The sequence below is a fragment of the Mesitornis unicolor genome, unplaced genomic scaffold, assembly GCF_000695765.1.
Source record: "Mesitornis unicolor isolate BGI_N332 unplaced genomic scaffold, ASM69576v1 scaffold9979, whole genome shotgun sequence".
NCBI classification, from domain to species: Eukaryota; Metazoa; Chordata; class Aves; order Mesitornithiformes; family Mesitornithidae; genus Mesitornis; species Mesitornis unicolor.
Genome location: NW_010209242.1, coordinates 27,734 through 55,253, shown reverse-complemented (window position 1 = coordinate 55,253; position 27,520 = coordinate 27,734). Strand labels below are relative to the sequence as shown.

General features: G+C 39.2%; 1 protein-coding gene across 6 annotated transcripts in view; it reads left to right on the top strand.

The window, feature by feature from the left end:
• The first annotated feature begins 7,922 nt into the window (after positions 1–7,922).
• Positions 7,923–27,520, top strand: part of LOC104547221 (core histone macro-H2A.1) — a 38,154-nt gene continuing 18,556 nt past the window's right edge. For 2 of the 6 annotated variants that reach the window (XM_010192824.1, XM_010192822.1), the window contains exons 1-4: positions 7,923–8,117; positions 21,710–21,816; positions 23,400–23,597; positions 26,061–26,171. In XM_010192824.1, the coding sequence (XP_010191126.1) occupies positions 7,946–8,117; positions 21,710–21,816; positions 23,400–23,597; positions 26,061–26,171 (588 nt within the window). In that variant the 5' untranslated portion in view covers positions 7,923–7,945. Of the gene's footprint in view, positions 8,118–21,709; positions 21,817–23,399; positions 23,603–24,459; positions 24,484–26,060; positions 26,172–27,520 lie in introns of all 6 variants that reach the window. The other 4 variants (XM_010192826.1, XM_010192823.1, XM_010192821.1 and 1 more) reach the window with 3 other exon arrangements.

The following is a 27,520-nucleotide window of genomic DNA, read 5'->3' as shown; positions in this document are numbered from 1 at the left end:
GGTGAAGTCAGGAGATCCACCCCGCGCCCGGCGAAATGGTGGCAACGGGGTTTTATTTCCATTGAATCCGCATCTGGGCTGCGGTGTGGAGCTGGAGGGGGTCCAGCGGGCGCCCCGCAGCCGCCCGCCTTGCACGGTGGTCTCAAGGAGCGGCCAGGGGACCGAGCCGCGGCTCCTCATCTCTCTCTGCCTTTCTACGCGCGCACGGGCTCCTTTTTCCGTCTTTCCCCACCTCGGGTCATCGGGCAGGAGAAGATAACGTAGAAAGACTGCAAAAAGCGCAAGTGAAAAGCAGCAAACGGGTTTGCAGTGTGTTTCACTTTGGGATGAAGAAGCTGTGGCAGAAAAGTTACCTGCCGCATGTGAATGACTTAATTAAAAAAAGCTAAATGACATTTTTAAAATCGTATGTAAAGGCTTCCAAGAGTGGTAAAAACAAATGTTCAGTTTAAATCTGGGTTCCTTGTTCTCTTAGAACTGTCACTTCTTGTGTAGTCTGCAATATGTCTGCCTGCAGGATCTGAGCTGCCGGCACGGACTGTCTGGGTGTGGGTGTTCCTCATAGGGACTGCAAGTACTGCAAGACGCAGGTGAATGCAGGTTCCTAAGACACAGCACAAGGTATATCACAGGAGCACCTGGATTTAGACCAAAGACTGATGTATTCGTGCACGTAGGAGATAGTAAGGGGAACAAACTGTTTCTGTTACTTATATCTTCCTTATAATCCTTTAGTTGCTGCTGTAGTCTTTAAAAGTAAGTTGCAGAAGGTCCATTAATTTACATCTGGAGCTGTCAGTTGGAACCAGCCTGTATACAAGTACAGGTGTAAAACTGAGGTTGCTTTATTTATGTTGATGGAAGGAGACTAGTTGTTGAACTAGACCTGGATGAGACTTGTTATTTATCTCTTGACCATACAAAATAATGACCATTTTTTCCCCCGGACTGTGTGTGGCTGTCACTTAGCAACAGGTCTATAGGGAGCTTTGCAGATCCACTACCTCCCTCATTCCTAAGAGCAGAAGAAATAATTGAGCTAAGGAGCAAGTGAGCAATTAATAAAAGCAGAACCTGGGTTCTTAAGCACAATTTGGAGTTAAAAGATTTTGGGTGGGAACAAGACAATTACAGTTGCTTTGAAAAAACTATTTTAATGTAGTTGGGTATGAGAGATTTTGTGTCAAGTGGTCCCTAGAAAGCTCCTCAATGTGTTGTGTTTTGTTGTGGGTTTTTTAAAGCATTTTGAAAGAAAGGAATTACACTGTTGTTTACTTAGTAATGATTACAGGTTATTTTGCTGTGATGTATCATAACCTTTCACACTGAGATCTTCTAGACCTTCTGGATTCCTAAAGAGTGACTTTGTTTTGTTGTATGTAAGGCATGCCCTTTTGATTGCCAGTAAAGCCAAATATTGAAAGTGTAGATTAAGCCATAACCAATCTAAAAACTAGTAGTAAGACTAGAATTTGGCCTAATGACAGTAATATAGGGAGAGTGCTTAAGCACTGCTTGTTTTATACATCAGCATTAGCAAAAAGGAAAATCCACCACTGCAAACATAGTCTTAAAATAAATCAGCATGTTTAAATTTGTCCTTAAGAGTTGCCTGGTTCTGCAGGTAAAACTGCAGTACACAGCAACGAGCTTTGAGAAAAGATAGTTCTCTGATAGATAGGAGATACAGTCACGTTCCTGAAGAATGGTCAAAATCTTGTGCTCTCAAAAGAAATTCACAAGTGTTTTTGTACAACTCTCCATGAGGATCAAGGCCTGTTGTCTGTTCTGCTTAAAAGGTAGTGCTGCCACTGGAACTGATCCACAAGAAGCAAAGAGACCCTCAAGAGAGAACCTCCCTTGAGAGAGGGAATACTGAGTCAGTGGGCAGTGCAGTGAACATTAGGTTTTGTCAGCTCAGTGCTTTCTAGAGGTAAAATCAGAAAAGAAACATGCTGTGTTTGTAGAAAGTGCAGTGCTTGCACGCTTGTCAGGGGAAGAGACTACAAACATATAAAGAAGTTATAGTTCCATGCCCAGACCCATCCTTGAAGAGGATGGGCAAGATTCAGCTCATGGTCCTTGCTCCAGAAGGAGTGATGCTACAGTCAAGCCATTCATGGCCTCCTCAGTGGGTCGGGTTCTCACACTCCCTTCCCTCAGCAGTGTGGTGCCTATCATAAATTTTGCTCTACATCTGGATTTTGCCTTGGAAGCATCCACGTGAATTCGTTATTGTGTTTTTGCTTTCTTCCAGAAATGTCTAGAGGCAAATAAGTTTTCAAAACTTTCTTTAAAGCAGTTTTTCTGAACACTGCATTCATAAATGGTCTAGTGATTTAAGGTCCTGTATCAAATTTTATGCTTCCCACCTAGTGCACAAAAAGCTGTAATGTGCAAATGGGCTTGATTTCGTGCTAGCAGTCCCAGCAGTGGCCAGTGAAGACAACTGACTGTTGGTGGCAGGACGCCCAGCGAAAACTCTTGTCACGCTCCCAGAACTGTTCATAGTGGAGGTTTGCGTGTTAAGGGGATATTTGTTTGGGGCTTTCTGTCCCATTGTGGGAGGGAGGGAGGGATGGACTTTTGCAGGTTGAATACAGTTGTGCGACAATGTTTTGTTTTGCACACCAATTTTGTGAAACTGTTACTCCTCTTTTTCCTCAGTTCTTTGTTACCACTATTGAAATTTTAGTCATCTTAATTTGGAAGTACACCTATTGGGCATTCCTAGATGGGGAATGTTCTCTTGGTTTTCCAAGTGAAAATAAATGTGTATACGGTGCTACCTTTTCAGATGAGAAATTAATGTAGCGCTGGAGCGGCTGTTCCACAGTCTGTTTCACTCCTGTGTTTTGGATCACAAAGAGTTACTGCTTTGATAAAGCACTTGAGCTAAAATTTGAAATCACATCAGTTCTAACAATAACTGAGTGATTAGCTCTTCTTTTATTACTGTCATACCTAGAAACCACAGTCACAGACTGAGACACTGTTGTGCTGGGCAAGTATCATTAGAGACCATTTATACCAACTCTGTAAAACAGTGCGTTTTATAAATATGCCAGACGAGCTTCTGAACAGCCACGAACAGAGCAAGTTAGTTGTCAAAGCAAATTCAAGTGCACCTTTTCAAAAAGAGTTCAGTGAGCGGCTATTCTTATTGTGCATAAATTGATTTAAGAGGGAATAGCAGCACTTACATCATTAATCTTTTGAAGCAATGTAAAGAAAATAGCATTGCAGTTAATCTTGTGATACAAAAATCAACTTTCCACGTTAGTGTTTGCACTGAAAGAAAGGTAATTACTAAATTCTTAGTATTTATCCTGTTGTAGTAATGGTCTCCTGGATTCCACACTTTCTGATGTGATCATGTAGATCAAAATCTAATCATCTGTTTGCTGAGTGCACTTAATACACCAGTGTAAGCCCGTGATCAGAACAGTCCCTGCCTGACAGCAGTAGCATTTGCAGTAATTTAAGTCATGAAGAACCAGTACCTGAAAACTATTAATAGCAGAGGGGCTTTTATTACTGCTGTTTGATGAAAGTGTCAGATTGACTGAGCTAATGAGATCCTGGTATTTGGAAATTAGGTATCACTTTACTAGGTTGCACTTTCAAAATTATGTGATGTTGAACCTTTCAGAAAAACAGATGCCTATGTGCATTTTAGGAAGATAGTATTTGAAAATGTGGCTTAGTCAAGTATCTGTCTTCACACAGAAAAATATGGCCAACCAGTTACTACTGCCAATTTCAAACAGAAAAATGTTAATTATGCTAATTTCATTGCTACACCTTAGTATTATTTTGTTTCTTAGCAAATGTATTTCTGGCTCACAGAAACTTGACAGTAGAGGACCCTTGTAGCTTGAATCTTTGCTGTGAGCCGAATTAATATACCATCAAATTCTCATCTCTGTATGTTTTGAGATCTTAGAAAGCAGTCTGGATCTTGCTGCAGTCTTTAAGGGGTTCTCTAAAGGCTGTGAATCAGGTACTAAATTCTGCAGATAGGGCACAGCAGAGCCACTGAAGAATATAGCGTTAAATTTGATTCGGTCGCAGGTGGACTTAGATAAGTTGACTGCTCAGTGCTGTCCTCTGATGATCACAGTGATAATTTTGTGAACTGTAGCTTTGAAACAAAATCACTTTATTGTCAGATCTCTGAAGACACTGTATTTGGCAAAGTTGCTCATTAATTGCGTTGCAAAGGCAAGAGAGGAAAGAAGGGAAAGGACTGATCCATTGACTGTGAGAGCTATATATATATACACACACACATATATAATTTTTTTAATTGTAAATGATCCTGCTCAAATCTTGTCTGCACTATGGCACATGTGATAAGGTTCCCTTTGGTTGCTGGCTAGCAGTGACTCAGCAAACAGCTCTGGTTCCTTAATGTTGGCAGCATTCCAGAGTTTCTGGTGTTACAAAGATAAGCCATTTGAGAACGTGTAAGGCACACAGTTTTCTTTGGTTTTTGATCTATTGCCATGCTCTTTACAATTAACTTCAGTATGTCTTTTTGTGGCTGCTGCAAGTGAAATATCTTCTCTTCCCCTTCTCTTTTGCTGTGGAGAACTAGAAGTAGAGAAGGGATGTTGAGAGCTTGTTGGGCCATCCCTCAGCTCAAAGGCTGGGCAAACAGGTTCTGCAAAGTGGTGATCCTGAATCCATAATTGAGCCAGAAAAAAAGTCTTCCATGTCAGGCTATCTTTTTCCCCTTCCAAATTACATGGTTGGCAAAATTAAAAGTGGCATTTAATTGGAATTTTCCTCCCACCGCCCCTAACATCTAAAGATACAGTGATTCACTGCATGTTGTAGGAGTGGGATCCTTGAGACAGGAATTCTGAAACTCTATTGCATTGCACCTTGATACTAAAAGTTCCAGAAGTTACTGCTTTTTCCAGTTTGCAAGCCCCCTGCTCTTCTGGTTCAGGCAAAGTTTTTCCTCACAAATAAACTTAGAGCTAGAAAGCTCTTTAAGGTACAGTATGACAGGATCAGGTTCATTGTCAAGACAGGTCCGGGGTTATCCTAAATATTAATGAGAAATGTGCCTGGGAGTGTAAAATAAAGGGGGAAATTAACCTCTAGAGTTTGCAGGAGTGATAAAATAAGCTTATTATGAAAGAAAAAACAAAATCAAAAACAAACAAGAAACCACCACCATTTTATATATGGGTAGGTGTTAGATAGCTGCAGAGAACAGGAGGCTCAGAGGTATTCAGTAGAAAATAGTAAGTTAAAGGGAAGAAAATCTTCTGAACAGCAGATGAAAGAGGTTGGAAACGAAATGTTTTGCTCAAGGGTGATACAAGGGAGGTTGGTTCAGCATGACCGATGGCAATTGACAGTATGTTAACAACAAACTTGGCATCGCTTTGGATAGATGATATGTATCCTGAGACAGTGATACACAGGACACATCTGTTTCAGCATATGAAGGAACCACTTCCCTTATTTGTCTATGAATAGTCCTTTTCTTGGAACTAAAAATGAAAGGGCAGTGCTCTTTAATCTCTTTCTGTTACCAGCTACAGCATGGCCATTGATGTGTGTCTGCTGTTTGGAGCTTTAGATTGCGTGAGCCGTATTTACTCCAGCTCCTTCAAAGCCTCTTTGGCAGTAATTCGTTTTTGCTCTGTGCTGTACTCATACTTTGATCCAAATGTTACAGCAGCTGATGGTTAGATGACACTCCCCCAAAGACAAAAAATAAATCAGAAAATAAGGATTTTCGTATTCTCTTCTAGCTATTCTGACTGTCCTATAAACTCATAAGCCAAATGATAAATAGACATTTACTGCTTAAGACTTGCAGGTTTTCCCTAGGAAAATTGTTTTTCATCATTCACTTATCAGTGAGATAGTTGCCAACACTGATTCAGTTATGAAACAAAGGAATTACGGGGGAAGCTAGAAGCATAGGTATTTCTCATGCCTGCTTGCCCAGGTGTTTGGTTCAGTGAATTTCTTAACATTTGTGAGATTAAAAATCTGTAGTATTGAAGAAAATGAATTATGAACTATGAAAATAGTTTATGGCAGAAAGTCCATAGCCAACTGAAAGCCACACCCAGCCTTCCTGCTAACAAATACAGAGCCAACTAGATGACAAAATGCAATTAAATTGAAGATTTTTGAAATCAGTTGTGAGCTCCAGTTAGGCAAGAAAATTGGCTTTTGTCCTTTTTTTCAGTACAGTAGTTGTTACAGAGCTTAGCTCACAGCAGAGGAAGGGAAAAGGAGCCCTTTTGATAGCTTTCTCCTTCCAGAGTTTCCTGACTGGTTTTTTTTGGTGTCAGTTTCATAAATGTAGTGTGGCTTTCATCTGGGCTACTAAGATGGGATGATTTTGTTTACCTTTAACAAGCAGTAAGCCTGTTGTTTTTGTTATACTTAAGGAGTTGTGCAAGTATAGACTCTCTGATGAATGGAGTGTGGAAGTGGAAAGGAGAAGAAAAGTTTGATACTTATGTTTCTTTAGTTGTCCTGAGTGGTCTTCATTTGATAGTTACGTAGTTTGAATCTCAGTGACTCACTGGGATTTGAAAGACTGCAGGACATGTCAGCACAGAACAGAAGTTGCAAAACTTAGAAGTGGGGCTGGTGAGCCTGTTTTGCCTAATTTTGAGCTCGCTCAATCACTGTGGATTCAGACTAAGGCAAATATGTTGGGTTCATAAGGGCAAGGACAGAATTAAGAGTAAACGAGAGAAAAGCAAAAAGGGAAGCAGAGAACTGGTGTGATGGGAAGCAGGCTTACAGAGGTTTCATTGTGAAGTACGTAAACACACCAGCAAACTTGCATTTGTAAGATTTGTGCGGCTGAGGAAAGAGCTGGGATGCACAGAGGTGTGTGTATCGCCAATGCATCCTGCTGGTTTCCAGGAGGGAGCGAGGAGGAGATGGGGGCAGTCTCCTTTCCTCTGAATTAACATCAAAACCCAGTGCATTGCCTAAACCTTCAAGGATACCTTGAGAGCCTGCAAACCCTCCGCCTCTTTGGATTTGTCAGCTTCTATTTACAGCCTGAGCAGAAATCAAAGAGTGAAAAAAATATGTTTGACAGCTGTATCAGCAGTAGGTTTCTTCACTGAGATAAACTGAGATACAGCTGTCAGATATCTGCTGGGTGTTTAGGCCACTGGTACGTTAAGGAAAGGTGGCAGAATGAAGTTTGTCAGATTTCCAGAAGGCTTGTTGAAGTGATACAGTCTTCGATGTGGAGATACCTGGTTTGTGGTAGGTTCAAATCTCAAGGGGTTCATTTCAGATCTTCCTCAAAATAGAACCTTTACTGTACAGGAGATGTATTTTGCCATGCATAGGCCTTTATATTGTAAATTCACACATCTTTGAAAATCTGTTTCTTTAAGGAAGGTGAGATCTGTAAGGGCTGCAGTTTTTCCTCATTAGAAACATAGTTACTCATGAGTGTAACAGTCTTACCAAGGTCGTTGAAATACCCAATCAAGAGTTTTTGCTAGGGAGCAGAGGGTTGTGTCAGCCTCCTTGCAGAAAGCTTCATCTGCTTTAATGCAAAAGCGCCATCTTACATTGGGTAGTTATCACACTTTGTTTCATTAATGGTGCTGGGTTTAATCTGTTAGGAATTTCAGAAAAGTAATTCCAAAGCAAATTTAAATTAAATAATTTCCCTGGCTTGTATATTTACCGTATAAGATCATGTCAATATTATAATGGCAAGTAAATATTCTGTGTTAAATTACTTTAGGGTTTTTAATGTACTCTAAAAAGACAACTTGTCTGTATGTTTTAGGCACCCTAATGCATTGCCTACTCCAAAATAGTGATCCATCTTGAAATTCAGTGTATGGTATTACAGCATCAGTCATTATTGATAACCTTTTATTTTTATTCCTAATATATAGAGTACTGTTCCAGACCCAGTGCAGACAAAATGTCCAGCAGGGGTGGAAAGAAGAAGTCAACCAAGACTTCCCGATCTGCAAAGGCTGGGGTCATTTTTCCTGTTGGAAGAATGCTACGTTACATTAAGAAAGGCCACCCGAAGTACAGAATTGGTGTTGGTGCTCCAGTGTACATGGCTGCTGTGCTGGAATATCTGACTGGTAGGTTTTGCTGAATGATGTGAAATAGCAGCAGTGAATGTAATGATACAAACTGAATTTGCGCAGAAGTCAATGAAAAGTATCCTCTGATTTATAGATGACTAAAAATGTTGTAGCTGAAGTAAGTGCTATGCTGATCACATTTATAAGCCAAAATCAAGGTACCCTCACCCCTGCCTCACAGCTTTGATGGCTTTTCTGCATTCCAGCACTGGAGTTGCTTTGACCTGTTGTAAACGCTCTTCTTCCACGTAGGCAGTCAGAAGAATTCTTACTAACATCAGTGTGTATGGATTGTGCCTTCAGTGGTGCAGTCCTGCCTGCTCCAATTTTGTGCTTGATGGCTTTGTTTGGGTTATAATTGTTAAGCATATACATTCCTTCTAAATAGAGAGCTTCCTAGTGTTTACACAGGGCTGAGGTTGCTTACAGCATTGCTTAAACATTTTTGTTCAATTTGCAGATTATTTTTGAGACTACATATGCTGTTTGCAATTTGTTTGGTTAAGTCTGTGTATAAATGCACACTCTGTTCATCTGCCCCGGATCAACAGAGCTTATTTGCTTACATTTATAGTCCTTTCTTCCTGTTATTACATCAGAATGAGAACACCTTAATTAATTATCTCATCCTCTCAATACCGTAGAGGACAGAAGTATTATTTTTCCTCCATTTTGAAAGAAGCTTCAAAGGAAGAAAATGCTTTGCCCAAAGACGTAATCAACTAGACATGCAAGTAAAGATCTTTACATAGCAGTTCTCCTCTCAAACAAGGCTCAGAGTGTTGCAAGTGTACCCCACAAACTACATTACAAAAGTAGTCTTCTAGTGGGAAATTAACCCCAACTGTAATAGCATCTACATATGGGCTTTTTACAATCTTGGTTTGCTTAAAATGAAATACATTTTAGAAGATGAGTAAGAATAAGCCACCAGTTTACTCACATTTGCATGGCCAGATTGACTTACAAGCATATACCTGTAGGCTAGGGATCTAGTGAAAAGCACAAGTGCTAGATGGATTAGTGTTTGGAGGCTGCTTCTGATAGCATGAATAAGGAAAAGCTTGAATTGGATCTCATTTCTCCTAGCAGTGTTTCTTTTTACAATGCATCTGCTTGTGTCAGTGTTCTTGTTGCAGCAGATTCCAGTGTTCCAAGGGGCGGTAGCCTTTAGGCTGTAACGGTGTGCTGAGTCTCTGAGGAGGAGAAATGGTTCATTCTTTCTTTGACTTAAGCACAAAGTAGCAAAGAGGGTGGTTTAACTTGACTGCGAGTATTTAAACCCAAAGTAACCTGACTCCTCAGACTATCAATTTTAGCTAAACCTTATAATGAGTGTTGACATTGAAGATCAGAAATACGCTGATTTTTTTTTTCTTTTTCCCTTGAAGATGAAGACTGGTACTTGTGTCCTGTAAGGTTTTCATATTACATTACTGAATTTTCGTACCCATCAAATATCTTTTTTCTTTCTTCACTTCATGTTCATAGTTTTCTTTATTTGGGCCTTTTCTTTAAAAGAATGCTTTTAAATTTCATAGATGGCCTTAAAAAAGTAACATTTCCTTCAGCTGAGTTCCTGCTTACAGCAATAACAACTCAAATAAAATGCTTCTTAGGGTGAAGGGTGCTTTGAATGCTGCTCTTTTAAAGAAACAGAACAATACAGGTGAGCTTAAGGCATTGCTAATGAGCAGCACATGTTATTGGTTAACTGTTTGATTTAAAGTGTTTACTGAGGCACTGATGATTTAGGCAGCTAAGAATAGGCTGGGGAAATAAAGGTGTTTCTAACTGCTGTGCATCCTGGGAAACTGTCTGAGGTGATTAACAGCAACAACAAAAACCTCACCAAAAAAATTGGCACACATAGCTTCTTTAGGAAAAAGAAAAAAGGGAGGAGGGAAGGGGAGCTAAGGGGGAAAGAACCTTCTCTTTTTCTCCCTTTAAATATTTTGAAGCTGGTTTTAGTTTTTTTCTCTCCTCTGAAGGCTAGGTAGCTAGTCCTAGTACCGTGATTATCAGGATTTTCTCTCATTCTTATACACAGATGCATCTCAAAAGCCGATACTCTTTTCCTTCCTTACTGAGTTAGTAATAGTTTTAGGAGTGCTTTGGTCCGGTGGGGTTTTTTTCCGCTTCTCTTTCTGTAAGTTTTTCATACTCTGTATTGTGTCATTTTTTTAGCCTTTAATGCTCAATATGTTTTCTGAACTTCAGATCATTCATCCTTTTCAGTATGATTCAGAAAGACTCCCTTGAAATGGGATGCTTGGTGATTTTTGGTTTGTGTTCTTTTTACCTCTCGGCAGTTATGACTTCACGAAACCAAAGATGTCCTGACTTTTCTCCAGGAGACTTTTTAAAGATGCCTATGTCAGCATGATCTGAGGCTAAATCAAAGTGTTTCAACCATTTCAAAATAAAAGCAGGATCGTGACATAACGGGAAGGAGACCATGTGAAGTGACATGCTAATAAATTGGCTAACTCAAAAAAGCAATGCTGTGCATCCAGGAAGGAGAGGAGAAACATGAAATATCAAAAGCAGTTGTAGGAAAGAAGAACTTCAGAAAAGACCAGGAGGGGAAACGACAGAGACGTGACCTAGTAGAAAGGAAACCTATTAAGGTTTGAAAACTAGTTCATGTGTGTGCAGAATATGGCACTGACTTTAGTCCTTTAGAAGATGAGGTGCTAAATTTTGCTGGCCTTTGCTGGCCATAATGTGCTCAGATCTGCGATTTTGGTTCGGTTCAGTTTGAGATATGAACTTCCATAATGCTTCCAGCTGTTCAGGTGTGGAGTTCTGTTCTGGATCCATCTGTAGTTATGACTTTATTAGCTTTGTACTTTGAAGGTAACTTACTGTTACCGGGTATGTGCTGCTACTCACCAAACAGTATAAATACGCATTGTGTAATTTCTTGTAGCGTATGGGCCCATTCGTAGTTTAATTTTTTCTTCAATCTGTGCCCAATGAAGTCCTTTTCAAATGACATTTATGTTCTCATGCTTTTGTATTAGCATGTTTATACAACAGTACAGCTCCACTAGCAGGAACATGCACTGTTTTAGTGCACAGAAATTTGGCTGCTTCAGCTGCTGTGAACTAAGAGCTGTGTCTGCTGTGCTGTTTTTCAGTCTCTTGGCTTCTGACAACTTCTACAGCGGCTGGCTGGAATACATCTTTCTTCTGTTGCCTGTTGTAGGAATTTCAATAATAATAATAAAAACATATTATTAGATGTACAATTATTTTCTGTTTTCCAGCTAATAAAGTGTTTTTCCTTATCTTACATTTCAGTATACTTAATATATAAACAGGTTGGACAGTGAGTATTCTCCTTTTCTTACTTATTCAATAGAAGTTCTTGTTACCTATGAGTAATATAAAATAAGTCTCTCATCAGCACACCCAGTGTATGCAGTTTAGTTTCTTAAGCATACCAGCTGCTTATACTTTCCTGCATTTAATCTAAGGAAAAAATGTGTAATGTAAATATCATGCAAGTGTGTGGTCATGGGTGAACGTGCAGAAAGTACCTTTGACTCTTACTGGTATTGAAGCAGGTGGATATACTGCCTTTCTTTACTCTGGAGCAACAGTGTGGCTGCTGAAGAACTGTAAAGTGTGATTGTTATTTCTTTTTCCTCTTTGCAGTAGCAGTTCATGCAGCGTTGCCTGTTTTGCAGGGAGCAGTCAGAATATTCAGTAAACTTCTGCTTGTGCTGCAGAACTAACTTTAAGCATTATCAACTGCTTTAAGCTGGCAACAAGTTCAGTTTTAGTAATTTCCTTTTGTCTTCTTTCCTTGTTGTGGCACTTGTTTTACAATGGTTCATTGCGTTTTTATCTTCCCTAATGTATACTTCAGAAAACTGCGGTCCATTCCGTATTTTCTCTGCAAAGTAGTGGATCAGTATCAGTTTATGGTAAAACAAAACAAACAAACAAACAAAAAACCAACAAAAAATGAAGCAAAAAATCAAAAACCAAAACACACACACAAAAAAACCCAAGCAAGCCACTGCAGCCTAGGTCAGTCAGGAGGGCGGTCACAGACTTCATTGGGGCATTGCAGACACTCAGATGAAGTTGTGTGGTTTGTATTTGTCTGAACTGTAATCAGATGTGTTCACCTCAGATGTATCACTTGCACAAGTTACAACACAGTCCAAACTCTTTTTACCAAATGAAAAAGATACTTCTTTGACTTTAACAAAAAAATAGAAATCTCTTGAGCATATTTAAAGGCAGCAAGAACCAGGCCTGCAAGTGATTTCTGTTCCCTCTGACCCCATCATCTTCTCTGCATTGTAAATAATTTTCAATTGCCAAAATGTCATGGCAAATGAGGAGAAGGAGAAGTTTATAAAACAGCAGGAGAACAGGAATACAGAAGAAATGAGACTTTGATTTATTAGTTCTGTACATACTGAGGTAATGTAGAGGAAAATGTTAAATGTCTGTTTTCTCCATTAGATCATTTTTTCTCAACTGGATTTTTATTGTCCGCTGTACACAGTGGATCAGGTATTTCGTTAAAATGTAAAATAAGCACCTCTTGGATCCCACAGTTAGAATTGCATCTGGGGCATCCTGGTGCTTACCTGAGTTTTTGTCTTCGGGCTTTCTGGTGTCACCAGAATCACTTAATGGAGGTTCATGTGCTGAAGCTCAGTTTGTTGCGTTTTCATCTTGATTAATTTTCAATGTGGAAGACTTTCTTAAGCCAGTTGCTGATTGGCTGCAAAATGAAAGTCCTTCCTGAATGCAGTAAGTTTAACTGCTCACTTTCCGATGTGCAAGCTGATCAACTTGAACTGCTGTTCACCTCTTGTGTCCTGCTTGCTGCTGAAAATTTTTACAGGGTCGCAGAGGAAAACAATGATTTGCCCTGTTTGTCAAAGCAGATGTACTGCTGAACTTCTGCTTGGAGGCCCTCAGTCAAAAAGCACTGGGTTAGAAGCAGATTCGTGTTCTGAGCATTCTGAGAATACCATCAATAATGGTCCTTAGAGACTAATGAAATTTAAGAAGAGAATTAATTGACAGTATCTTTTTGATACTGTTGAAGCATCCATTCACTACCAAAACACATTTCTTCTATTTAAGCAGGCAGTGTTAGAAGCACTAATCCCTGTTATGGTGTGCCACAAACTGTGTCCCACAAGAGGTTTAAAATAAATTAGGGGCTTGTAGGACCCATGCCTTGAGCAAGCATGAAACTGCCTCTTCAGATCCAATGTGTTTTTAATATGGATTAACACTGGACCTAAAACAGCAGGGTTGTTTATGGCAGTAGCCTCACAAGCAGAGATCTTTTGAAAATACCATCATAGCAAAGCTCCTTTGTAACATTCGTCCTTTATGTAAGACTTGTGTCATTCCCTTCACAGAAGGGAGGCTGTCACAATTTGAAACTGCTGTATTTGTAAGAAATGCATCTTTAGATGTAAAACTTTGCATTCTTATCAATTGCATGACCAACTTTCTGAACTTACAAAGGCATGAGTTGATCTGCTGTAAATGAAGAGCTTTCTTTCACTGATAAGCTTTTCCTTGGCTTCAGCCCTGTAAACACATTTGTGCCCGTCGCAACTTGCAGTCCCATGAACTTCAATGGAACTCCGAGTTACAAAAGCTAAGTTGATACAGAATTATACAGTTAGGGTCCTAATACATTCTCAAAGCTACCCAGATCAGGTTTGATGAAAAGCAACAAAAGTGAAAGCATTTTCTCATCATAAAAGCTCTAACAGTGCATAGTTATACGTCCATACAGACACTTATTTCCAAGGAGTAAATATACATCAGAATTTGCATTGTGACACCTGTTATATCGAGGTGATGACAAAATGCTGGACTGGGTTGGTTTCTTTCTTACATTGTGGTCACTGAATTACCTTCTCCTGTGAAAATGTTAAATTTTAGTTATTTTAATGTCCTTAGATCCAGAATTACTTTTTACTCTAGTAACAGTCATTACATCTATTTATTTGGCTAAGCTGCAACAAAATAATGACTTCTGCTATAAATTGCTGTTTAATATTGGTGTCAGCCTTTGTTTTGGAGAACGAAGTTTAGGTGAAGTGTAAAACAAAAATATGGCTGATTTTGCTACACAATTTTTTTTTCCTACCCTTATCTTTGTCTTAACTTGTATCTCTTGTTCTCAAGAAAAACCTTAGAACTTTTCTTTGGCCCTTTGTTCTGGGGACTGACTTCTGTAAGACACACAGCTAGAAAGGAGAGAGACATCCTACTTTTCTAGAGTAGCATGCAATATTTAGCAAACAGTTTCTTTCGTCAGAGTTTTAAAACTTTAGAAGCTCTTACATCAAGTATTTTAAGCGTGCTTATTTTTTAAGAATGACTGAGTTCTGATCCTGTTCTGTGTTTGGTCTTCAGTCTGTTTTCCACAGTACACTTATCCCTGAATTTCTTTCAAGGATGAAATTCCATGTGGATTCTTACATGCAGGCAGATTAAATGCTCTATCATCAATATAAACTTCATTGTGGAAAAATGAATGTAGGGGCTATACAGTGAAATACCAGATCTTTAAGACAAACAGGAGGTGCTTTTCCTCCAAATTGCAAAAACGTCTGTGATGTAGGGAGGCTTGTTACTGCGAGATGTTGTGGATACCAAAAAAAGATACCAAACCATTCTGAATGATTTCAGAAAACAATTGGACACATCGACAGAAATAAAATCCACTGGGGGACTAAACACAAAGATGACATTTCTAAGTTGGAAAAGCACTAAGCTGCACATGGCTGGTATCAGAGGGAATGTTCTGGGAAAATAGAGTTTTAATTTTGCTGTTCCTTTAATCCTGCTGAGCATCTGCTCCTGGACCCTGGCTGGGGACAGAGCATAAGACTAGGTGTATTGTTTTCCTCTGGTGGAGTTACAGCTAGTCTGTATGTTCACCTACTGCACGACACCCTAAATAATAGAATTTTTAACATGTTTTGTTCTCCAGACATAGATTTTAAAAAACAAAAACCAAACCAAACCAAAAAACCCAAAGAAACCCCCAACAACAAAAAGCCCCGGTGTTGAACATGCTGTGTAGTCACTCCTATGCTGCTTCTGTAAAGTAATGGGGAAACATATTTGTAAATATTTTTCTTGTAAATAAAACCAGTTGTATTTGTCTGCAGATACTCTTATTTATTCTGGCTTCCATTCCTATCTTGACACAAAAAGCCTTGATGTGGGGGAAAGACTCTGAGATAACAGCAATTTAGTGAGTCATAACATTTTCAGTAATAAACATTGAATCTCAATTCCCTCACTGTCAGAGGCAGTACCTAGTAAAACCATTATCACCATCTGCCAGATCACATTTAAGTGACTGTTCTGCAGAAATGAGAGCACAGCACATATGGATTGCACTGGCTTCGGTCACTGGTTAGTAAAGTCTTCGACACTGACTTGTATGCCTTGTCCCTCTTTGCAGGGGTATGGATATATACACCCTTGGTACACATACCCATTTCTTCTTCCAGGGTTAGCAGTCACTTCAGTAAAATCCAAAAGTCCAATATGAAGTCTTCTCTTTTTCTTTCATAAATAACGTTATTAATGCTCACTGAGTTTCAGTAGGTGATTGGCATCAGCCGCTTGACTTCCTGAATATCTGGAAAGCTGAGTTCCTGACACGTGCTTGCAAAGGTCAGAGACTATGCTAGGATCAAGTCTTAGGACACGAGCAGTCTGCCGTAGTCTGTAACAGCCAGACCAAAGCGTACGTGCTGCACTCGATCAGTTAACGTCTGGCAGCAGTTATATTAATCATGTCTGAGTGCATATCTAAAACATATCTAAACTGTTAGGGATAACAGCAGAGTGTGAACTGCTAGGTAGAGGAAGCTTCACTGAAAATTAAAAAAGGATAATTGGAGTTAGCTCAGGATTCTTTAAGTCAGTGGAGAAGGAATAAGCTATTGCTTTTTAAATTAGTATCTGGGCTGTAACTGTTGTAATAAATAACGTTTGAGATTAAACTTATTTTCAGGTTTCTCTGAAAAGTGTATTCATATACCTTTTACAGATCAGTATTAAACCAAGAAATTTAAATTATTAGGAAGTTAAATAACAGTGGATCACTTACAGAAAAAATAACGGATGGTATTGAAGTGTAGAAAAAGAGCTGAAAAGAAGTGTGTGTCAGATCAGAAGGCTCTAAGTGGAAGTGGCTTTTGTGGCCTCAACTTGAGTTTTATGTAAACAGCAGTCTGTCATCTGCCTCACAGAAATACAAACCTTACAATAACTTGGCAGAGTTAACAGTTTCTCCTTTAAGGGGCCTAGTTTTGATACAGCTCAGACACTAAAGACTGAAGGATTGGGGGTTTTTTTATCGTATCCTAAGAGAATGATTGCCCTGTTGAGAGCTGAGGTTTCATCAAGGCTTGTTCAAAGCAGGAAAATTTCTTGAATTGATTTGCGCTGCATCAAATTTCCATGACTTTGAACCAAGGCTGAGAACTGTTTTACTGGAATGGATAAGAGGAAAAGTGCTGTTAAATTATTCTACCTTTCCTCACAACTGCAGATTCCAGGGGGACTGGGTGGAATACACGGAGAGAAGAACGCAGGAAACTCTGAGCAGTCTTGGTTGATTGGGGTTGATTGGGTTAAAACCTTCCGGATTCACGTAAAATGATTCTGAAGTCAATAAAATGCTGATGGAAGGATGATTAATTTAAAGGACAATAAACAGATTCCTTGTCATGTAGTTGGCTTTGTAGCAAATACATATTTTCTCAGTGGAATTGTAGCAACATTCATTTTTCTTTGATTTCTGGATATTGCTCTCAATTTTCTTTTGAGGACAGGCTTCAAAATTTTTGAGAAGCTTGTTCCTGTTGGAACTTACATGTTCAGAAATTGGCCTTGTGTCAACACGTCACCTGGTAGTTGTTAACAGTTTAATTTTCAAAGCTATGATTTCATCTCCCTGAAGAGAAGGTGGACAAAGGGATTCAGTGCAAAAGCAGTGAGTTAGCTTGACGTGTAAAGCAAGAAAAGAAGGAAAAAAAAGACTTTGGAGATGAACTCAGACCAGATTGAATTGAGTATTTATATTTAGAAAATGTTCGTGCCCAGAATGCATGATAAGCTAAAGGCCTTGTCATTTAGGCTTTAAAGGAGTTTTATTCAGTAATGACCAGTAAGAATTTGTTTGGAAATGAGGATAAATGAACTAGAGCTTTCTCCAGGCATGCGGTAAGAATGCATTTGCTTTTGTTTCCATTCAGGTCTGCAGTTGCTACTTTGCCTGCTTTGTTTTGCTCTTACTTTTTTGAGTTCTTCTTCCAAAATTTGCAAGTGTTGTGAAATACTAAAGCAACAGTGTTTGAGGCAGAGCAGTATCACTGTGAAACAGGGAAATGCAAAACCTGAAATTGGGACGTTAGCAGGATGTCCGAGAGATGACCGGAGGCTGGAGTCTCTGCAAGTAAAGGATGAGGAACTTGCTTCAGGATGAGGTTTCTGTGGAGACTTCTAACACTTTTTGGTTGTGTTTGAGTAGGAAATGCCTTGAGAACAGCTTTTCCTGTGGTCTTATCTCAGGCTTAAGTACAAAGATGTGCAACCTGTTTTCTTGTCTTCTTTAAAAATATTTAACTGAACTTTAAAAAAACCTCAGCAGAAGAAAAGCAGTTTTGGTTCAAACGTTGCAGGCGGGCTTAGACCAGTTCTCACTACCCATGTCCGTTCGCCTACTTCTGAACATTGCAGGGGATTGTTTTATTTTATAGAAATGAGAACTGCATTTCATCGAATCATAATTCTATTACATTAATTCTATTAATAAATCATTTAAATAACAATAAATATTAAATAAGAATTTAATAGAATTTAATAGAATTTAAACCATTTAAAGAAGAATTTAATTGTTAAGATAATATGTCTTAACTTTTAAGACTTTCTCTTGCCACTTTATCCATTTACTTTAAAGAAGACTGGAAAGAAGAAAAACATTGATCACAACTATGTATTTGAAATCAAATGGATGTGTTCTTGTTATAGTCAAGCTCCTAGGGCATGAATGTTTCACATGCTGACAGGGCATGCCTACTTTTTTCTTTCCAAATTACATACTTCTCACAGGTTTTTTGCTGGCTTGTTTTCTGTCTGAAGTTAAAGTAGTACATGTTTTGCTTTTTTTGTTTGAAATTGTTTCAAAGCACAGAAAAAGCCATTTGTGCACATATGAAGACTATCTCTTCACATTAACCGAAGTTTTCTCTATGTAGTAATTGAGGAATTATACCTTTAAAAGCTTATAATATTGAATAACTTGTTTGGCTTTTTTCAGTTGATTTTTTGGTGTCTGTACTCCTGTAAAATGTGTCTCATAGTTGCCTTTTGCCTGAGTGGTGGTGGTGTAATTATTCTCTGGGGGAAACGTCTTGAGTAAATATATGAAAGGAATGGAATAGACATTATGCAACTTACATTCTTCTTGTGAGGCCTCATTTTTGTAAGATGTTCTTGTTTTGGTCTTCTGGCTGGATAAATAGAAGCTGAGTGAATCCTGATGTCATGGAAGCTCTTAACGCTTTCTTTTGCCCAACTCGTACAAGCAAAGCTTTCTCTCCTGACCCTGTTCAGTTGCAGGAGTTGATTTTTGAATGTCTGTGTGTTTGCGCTGCTGGAAGATTACCTGTAATGAAACAGAACACTTCAGTGACTCAAACCTTTGAACCTGGTAGAATGGCACTTCCAAAGATGGATCTGACCTAAGGATTCAGATCCGATCTCAATTTTAAATACCTTTTCCCACCTACTACTCTTTCCAGCTCCACACCTAAATCCAGAGTGATTATTCTGGAAATTTGAGTCAGCTCCTTTACAGAGAGACCAGGATTTTAATCTAATTTAAAATTGGTTTAAAACATGGATGAAACACCATTTAAATCTTTAGAATTAAAGTAGCATGAAACAGATGTGAAAGTGAAGCTGGCTGCAAGCAAAATCCATGCAAGTATTCCAGATCCGGATCCAGAAAGTCTTCATTTCTAGCATTTATAAGTGCTCTGATCTGTTGGGTTTGGATTAAGTTTGTCTCTGTCAGTGCTAAATAAAAAAGTTGTTGCCTGTATTGGCTTCAGCTCGAATACCTCCTAATCTTCTGTTTTTAAATAGGGGAGAGTCCTCCTTTGACCAGGCTTGTGTGCGTAGCCGCGTTTTGCTGCTCTGTGTGCTGTGGCTCTCCCTGGTGCACAAGCAATACTGGATTGTTACTGGAGAGCCGAGGAGAAGGCCAGAAGAAAAATTCCACCCTCCATGCCCTCCTCCTCCACTCTCCCTCTCCCCGAGCTCTGCTTTTGTGGTCCTCAACGCCAGTGCAAAGCGTTCTGTTCCTGAAAAGGAAGTGGGGTACCTCAACTTCCCTAAAGGACCATTAGAAAACTGTAATTTCAAAATGAGTTTCCTGTCCAAGGAAGAGGGCTTAGCACTTTCAAGAACAGTTCTCCACTGTACAAGGCAGACATTTTAGTTTTATGAGGAACAAATAAAACATTCCTCTGTGCTTTACAGGCATAACACTTTCTTAGACTCTTTAGTTACAAAATGACCTGTCTGCATAGTTATGCTGATCAATTGCAGAGAATAACACGGCCCAACTGTTTAGCAGTGCCCGATGCAGTAAAGGAGCGGAGGTGAGGGAAACAGAGGCAAACCAAAAAGTATTCTGCTGCTTGCGGCAAATCCTACCCGTGCTTTTCAGCTGATGATAAAGTCTGAGATACGAACAAAACAATTGCTGATCTGGAGAGGTGGAGGTGCTGGCGTTATTATGGTGACACAGAATCTCACGGAGCTCGGCGGGAGTGCAGGGGGTGTAACCGAGAGCCCAGCCTGTCCCTTGGAAGGTGATGCGGGTCTCCTGCCACAACGGGAGGCTGTACGCAGTGCTGAATGCAAGCTGAACCTCACGTGTCCGCGCTGTGGCTTTTGAGAAGTATGTGAAAAGGATTATGCCAGCTTAATTGAGTTCTTTGGAGGTGTGGAAAGCGTAGTCAGGTTGACCTTACCCTGCTAATCCTGCCTTAAAAATAAATTAAAGCAATTGTTGTCAGCATGAAATGTTGAGTTACTTTTGGGGGCTTAGACTTAATATTCTATCTCGCCCTGTAACAAAGTTAATCGTGCACTTTGAAGAACACAAAAATAGTGAAAGCCTACCAAAATCCTTGATGAAACTTAACTGTAGAACATCCAGCAGCAGCTGCAGGTTTTCCAGTAGATGTCATAAATAGCTTATTATGGGACTTAAGATGAAAAATAATTGGAGAATCATGTTAAACTCAGCTTAATGAAAAGCCATAGTCTGTGCTGTATAGTATTACTTAAGATTTACTATGTGTTATGGTAGAGGCATGTGGTCATGCGAGCTTTGATTTTAGTCTTTTTCATTTCCAGAATAATGTCTTAGTTCAGTTCTGTTTGCCTCTGAAGCAAGCCTATGGGAGAGCTTTCATGGTGTAGTCAGTTGTTAAATGTGAAATCAATTTCAAACCTATTCTGATGTTAAAGTTTAATATATTAGTGTGTAATAGATGAAAAAGGGCATTTTTCATTTACTTTTTTTCTCTTTTTCTCCACATGTTACCAGGTTTGCAAAAGGAAATACACCAAAAGCAATAGTGAAATAGTCTGTACAGAGGGAGATGGAAGGCTGGGTACAGTGGAGGCAGCAATAGCACGTATTTGCAAAGTCAGATCAACAGATTACGTAATTTTTTTCAATTGTTCCCCAGACTTCCTTGTAATTAATTGCGTTCTTTGCCTAAGTCTTGCTGACTTGAAGATAGACAAGTTAGCAGGTAATGCTCTAGCCTGTCACTTCACAGATCCTTGCAGGGGAGCAAGTCAATCTTTCCTAATTTCAATAAAAGCCATCACATGCCCAGCTATTAAACACATTTGGAAATTTCATCTAAAGCAATAATTTACTAGGAGCAAATAAATATGATTCATCAATTACTTCTTCTAGACAGAAACTTCTTCTCAAAGAGAGAAAGAAATCATGAAGCCATTGTAGCAGCAGAGTTTGTATTGTTAGTGTTCTAACTTGGATGTGTGCTTACATGCTTCCGTAGTGTTAAAAATGAGAAACTGAGAATGGCATCTTTTCCAGTTATAAAAAAGTAGAAGTGGTGCAAGCCAGTACTCACATTTATGACAGGTTTGAGGACAAAAACTATAGCATTTGTACAGCTTGTACTCCGTCAGCTAATAGGACATGGATCCTAGGAGGTGAACTCACAGTAGCCTTGAGAAGAACATGGAAAAGTAAAGAACCTGAGGATATGGCTTTAAAAGGACAAAATAGTAAATATAGTTTAGACCACAGGACTTCAAGTGTGCGTTCGCCCTTCAGTGATTAGACATATACAAAGCAAGTAATACTTTCAGGGTTAGAGGTTTAAGGGCATTCTACAGAAATTAGGAATTGCGTGATGTAATTCAGATATCTTTTTGCATGTATGCTAAATAGCACATTGATTTTTCTCAATGATCATAATGTAATTAAAAGGGACTTACTTTATTCCCAGCGGAAATTCTTGAATTGGCTGGAAATGCAGCAAGGGACAACAAGAAGGGTCGAGTCACTCCTAGACACATCCTGTTGGCTGTAGCAAATGATGAAGAATTAAATCAGGTAAGAAAAAACTCCACCGTGTGAGGGCCAGGATTTCCTTTGGGGCTTTTTAAATTGTCTTTCCATGTAGCTGAACTGTAAGTCAAGACCTCTGCTTATTGAATAGCCCACCAGGAAATAGCTCGTTGACTCCCTAGCACACTGCCTGTCTAACTAACTAGAGCACTCAGCTTAATTATGTATTTCAGGACCCTTAAAATGTGTAAAAATGCACTGGAGATGTAATATGACATTTGTTTGTACAATTACAACCACTTTTGTTGGAGTGGGACATTGTCATAAACTACAGAGACATGGAAAAAATCTGTTTGTTTGGGGTTTTTTTCCTCCCTTAAGCAGCGTAGGACTCAGTGGGACCTGTCCTGTTCCCATTGAATCCTGTCATTCTGACCACAGAATTAAGAGCTCTGCAACTCTTGCAAGTCTGTGTCCTTTGCAGATTTTAAGATACCTTTAACTCAGTTTAAAAAATATTTGGGCATTATTATTACAGTGGTGTGAGGTAGCCAGAAGCACTGGCTGGGATTAATGTACCTTTGTGTGAGGTGCTGTAAAAAAGATACTTTTTCCAAACCAATGTGTCATGATGGAGCAGGAAAAAAAAATCCTTAAACCAACCTCCTCCTGGCTTTGTCTGAAATGCGCAAACATTTTCCATTCATCATCCCTTTGTGAGCTTGGAGCCTCACTGAGCTGTGGCTGGGGAGCAGTAAACATGAATCAGTAGGTGGGAGTACCTGAGGGACTTCGATGTCACCATTTGCATCCTCCCAAATAGTGAATTAGTCCCAGTTAGATGTATAAAAAATGGGTTAAAGTGCTTTTGAATACAGAACATGATATATTTCACCTCTGCTTTTAAAGGCTTCAATGAACTGCACACTTTTGAATATTGATCTGCTTTTCTTCAACTACATAAAGATTTTTTTGAAGAGAGACTTCCAGGTATAGAGATTTGTATAAATGTTACATTTTAAGTTAATTTTTTTAAGAAAAAAACCCCTCTGTTTTAAAAACGCACTTTCAAGAAAATTCAGCAATTGGGATGTTGAAGAGAGACTTCCAGGTATAGAGATTTGTATAAATGTTACATTTTAAGTTAATTTTTTTAAGAAAAAACCCCTCTGTTTTAAAAATGCACTTTCAAGAAAATTCAGCAGTTGGGATGTATTTTGGCTCCAGAGCATGGTACCCATCGCAGTCGCGTACCATGGACTTTGGGGTCCCATCCCTCTCACACAGAGTCCTGCAGAGCCCTCAGGTCAGCAGCTGTCCTGTTTTCTAGTAGCTGGGTAGTGGTCTGCATTGCATGGCTTCACAGAAACAGATCTCGTGTGAGCCCAAGAGATACTGACAGTAACAAGCATACATGCAAGAGGAATACATATTCACTTAATAGTTAAAATATAGTACATGATCAACTCTATTTCATACATTTCATGTCTCTCTTCTTCAAGGATAATGTGTTGGGAAGCATATGAGAACCAGTTAAAACTCAAGGCAATGTACAAACTTTGCAGTAAATGCCATTTTATTGGTGAGTAAATGCTGGAGTTTGTCATCTACAACTTTTTTTTTCTTAGCTATTGAAAGGGGTCACCATAGCCAGTGGTGGAGTGTTACCCAATATTCACCCAGAGCTGCTGGCAAAGAAGAGGGGATCAAAAGGAAAACTGGAAGCCATCATCACTCCACCTCCAGCAAAGAAGGCAAAGTCTCCATCACAGAAAAAAACTGTATCAAAGAAAACAGGTGGCAAGAAAGGGGCAAGAAAATCCAAGGTAGAGTAATCTGTCTGTTTTAAAGCCAAACAAGCTTTCTAGTAGCAGCTGTAGGGAGCATCACATAGGATAGAGTTTCTGTTCCATGTGTTGATAACAGCAGTGATTTCAGTAGCAGTATAAGCAGGAGGAGTGCAGCCCTCTCCCTGGTGCGAGTGGAAGTCTGAAAGCCCTCAGAAGCGGCACAGGTCTGCAAGATGAGCAGGCAAGCTGTAAATACTCCATTCTTTGTACAGAACTGTTGTTAGGTGAGCACAGGCTGGAGGCACCAAGAGGTGGAAGAGGAGTGTATGGGGGCTGCACTAGTTGTGCCTGCCTGGTGAGCAAGCGAGATCTTAGGTAGCAACTGTGTTGAGCTAAGCAGAGTGAACTTGCTTGGACGTTGTTCAAGTGTTGATGCGTGTCTGCAAGAAACAGGGAATCTGGGTATTTTTCTTCAGAAGTGAAGTCACACTAAAGCAGCATTTTGCAATTGTAAATGTTCAGGTCAGACAACAGCCTAAGTCACTTGTGTGGTAATAATGTCCTCGGCCATTAGGATGTCAGAGTCCTGTTTTCAAGTGGTTTTCAGTTGTTTATTTTTTTTTAATGTCTTTTTTGTTCCTGTTTACTATAAAGTTCCTCTTAGCTGGTTTGATGAAATACTCCTGAAGTAGGATGCAGTTCTGCTAGAGCAGGGAGCTGAGTTTCTTGCAGCATTGAAGAAAGTGTATTGTAGCTACACAGAGTTTCTTTGGCTGAGCTAAAGACCCTCCAGTGTCCTCTTCTTCTCAGTGTGTTACAGGTGAGACTCTTCCATGTTTAGACTTGGTGTTTTTAATTCCCAGTACTAAATTAAACTAATTCGAAATGAAGCATGGAGGAAGAAGAACAAGAGGACTAAAATGTGATTTTCTTAAGCTAGGAAGCTAACAATCTCTTTTTTTCGGCTAAGAACATTGCTTTTTTAGTTTCAGTTTGGTGGAGTAGGGAATCTTTCATCGGTGTGTGTGTATCTAATGATAATTTTTTTTTTTGTGAAACAACTACTGTCAAGCAATAGGATATGAAAGTAGGAAGAAAAGTACATGAATTTCACAGTAAATGGAGGGTGCATGTGTAAAGCTGCCTTCCCTGTCAAACAAAGCTTCTGTATTCGTCCTGTATGTCTCTGTTATCATTTCCTTGGTCACTCTTCTGATTGTTTCACTTTTTTGGTTTCTGAACTGTTGAATTTAGTTTTGTCTTTTGAAACACTTAGTAACTGACATTTAAAGTGCAGTGCTTCTAATACCCATGCACTAATAATTTCCCTAAATCTGGAATTTTTTTCTCCTGCTTGATTACAAAAGCAGGAAGTCTGTTGTGGGGTTCTGTTTTTCTTCCACACAATAAACTGTATTGTCTGCTTACTATATTGGTATTTGGCTAATAGTAAACTCCTGGGGAATTGAAATAGGACCCATGAAAATCTAATTTTCAAAACATTTGTGTAAAGTAAAGCATGGTTACAGCTTCTAGAAGCAGCAGGGTACCCTTGCATCAAAGTCATTTTAGTTGCTCAGCCACTGATTTGGTTTATATACTTTGGAAAGGCACAGTAGAACAGTGGCTTGCTTTATATTCCAGGTGTGCTTTTTAGCTTCAGTATAGATATTACTGAGGCACCAAATATTTATATGCGATTTTATTGAAAATATGACATTATTTTTGGCACCAATTGAGTTTATAACAGCAGCAGTCGATTCACTATCTTCATGAAACATCCTTTTCACAATCTTCCTAATTCTCGTTTTTCATGCAGTAAATCAATTCATTCCTGAAACTTGTCATTTTACTTCAGTAATACAGTTGAAAAAAGGAATGGTGGTTGAGGTGAACTCCTTCTCCCACTACAGTTTTACTGGAGATAGGGGAAGATGATGATGTTAAACAAGACAGAGAAGACTGTTCAGCCCATTTTCTACTACAGGCAGGCAGAAAATCATTGTATGGTTCTGACACTGGCTCAAAGGACAGCCAGATTTCAAAGCAGTGTTTCTAAAAATAAGTTTGTGAAATCTAGGAGCAGGTCCCTTCTCAGAGAGGCAACATTTGCTCTCTGACAAGTCAGTTTTTACCTTAGAATGAATGCCTGCGCACACTTAAAAATAAACAGATTATCTTTGTGCACACAAGCCATTAGAAAGCTGTTAAAAGTTTGGGGCTGTTTATATTTTTTCCTGCAACATTTAAGACAAGTGTCGTCTGGAGTGTGCACTGTCGTAGGCAAGAAAAGGCTTATGTAAATATGCAGACGTTGAGGTCATTTTTCCTATTGATTCCTTCAGCTGTAATCAGTCATTTCAGTTAGACTAAAGGATAAAATCCAAACGCCAGTGTTTGTACTGGCATTTTATTGCCTGGTAAGCGTTCACGGCATGTCATATATCTTAGTGTTTTTCTCCCAGTGTTGAGTTAACTAACTAACTTTATTTTTGGAAGAAGAAGCAGGGAGAAGTGAGCAAATCAGCCAGCGCTGACAGTACGACAGAGGGGACTCCTGCAGATGGTTTCACAGTCCTGTCCACCAAAAGTCTGTTCCTTGGCCAGAAGGTATGCTCCTGCCTTTTTCTAAATGAACGCTGATTTTTCAGTGCTGCTTAGGGAATAGCCCCCTTTCTCTGAAATGTCTGCGTACAATGGACATTTCCCCACTGAGCACTTGTGGAGGTGTATGGTATTAGTTCTTGAACAAAGAAATTCTCTGAAACAACCTTTAAAACATTTTAAAAATACATTAATGAGTCTTCATATGGCTACATAATTAAATAGTCAAATAGAAGGAAAGCCTGTGTGCTTGTAATCCATCTTGCCTTATTCATAAACAGCATAACGGTTGCAGCTAAGCTTCTGCCAAAGATGAGATTATTCTAAGAATAAAATGTGGACAGCCCACTTCATTGCTGATGTAAATGATTTACAGGTTTTTATCAAAACCTATTTTAGACATTTGTCCATGATAGTGGTTTCATGTTTTGTGCTGCTTTGTTGTTTACAAAAGTTAATGCTGTGTCATAACAAATGGTGCTTTTAGGAAATCTAAAACGTCAACAGTCCTTTTTTCCCTGTGAATATGTGTTGGGACGTGGGGTGGTTTAATACAAAAACATATTTGCTTAAAGAAAGGATCTGTTTAAAGAGACAATTCATTAAATTAATTTGGTCTTTTATATGGAAACCTGCCTTTAGTTCATGATACAAAATTTTGTTAAGTAAAACTGCATCTTTCTTCTATCATTCAGTAATCAGATCGCTGTGTTTTAAATCATGAAAGATAAGCCATTGTCCATCGTGGAATGTATCTCCTCCGACTCACTTTTTAATTTCACACCAAGGTTGTTCTCCATTCTTCCACAAACTTGCACAGTTTGTTTGCATAGTTCAACATGCATGAAAATAACGTTATGTTTAGCAAGACTTCTGATTTTCCACATTTAATTTTCCAGCTAGGGCTAGATTGTTGGTGTGGTAGGGGTTTTTAGTTGTTTGACTACTACTAGGGAGGTGGTTTTGAGCATACTTTAAAAAACATTTTGGTGACTAAATTAGAACCCAAAATTTATGAACTGATTTTTCCTTTTTGAGAAAGCAAGTAACGTCAGACTTGTGGACCTCATTTTGAACTCCTTTTAGTTACCATAGGAAACCTGTAGGAAGACTTAGCATTGTGTTCCAACAAGACTGACCCAGCAGATCAGTGAGGCTTTGCTGTTGGGCTCACTGGAGGAGAACTGTGAACTCCACGACCGCTTTAAGTTGCGGTGAGCAAGGCCAGTGTCTCCTGTAGAGCTTTACAGTGAGTACCTTGTGCTGGGAAATGGACTTTCTGGCTTTCTCTTTCACTTGGAGTGCAGCCCCTGAAAAAATTACTGGTATTACACATCCATCCCCGTGCTGCTTTG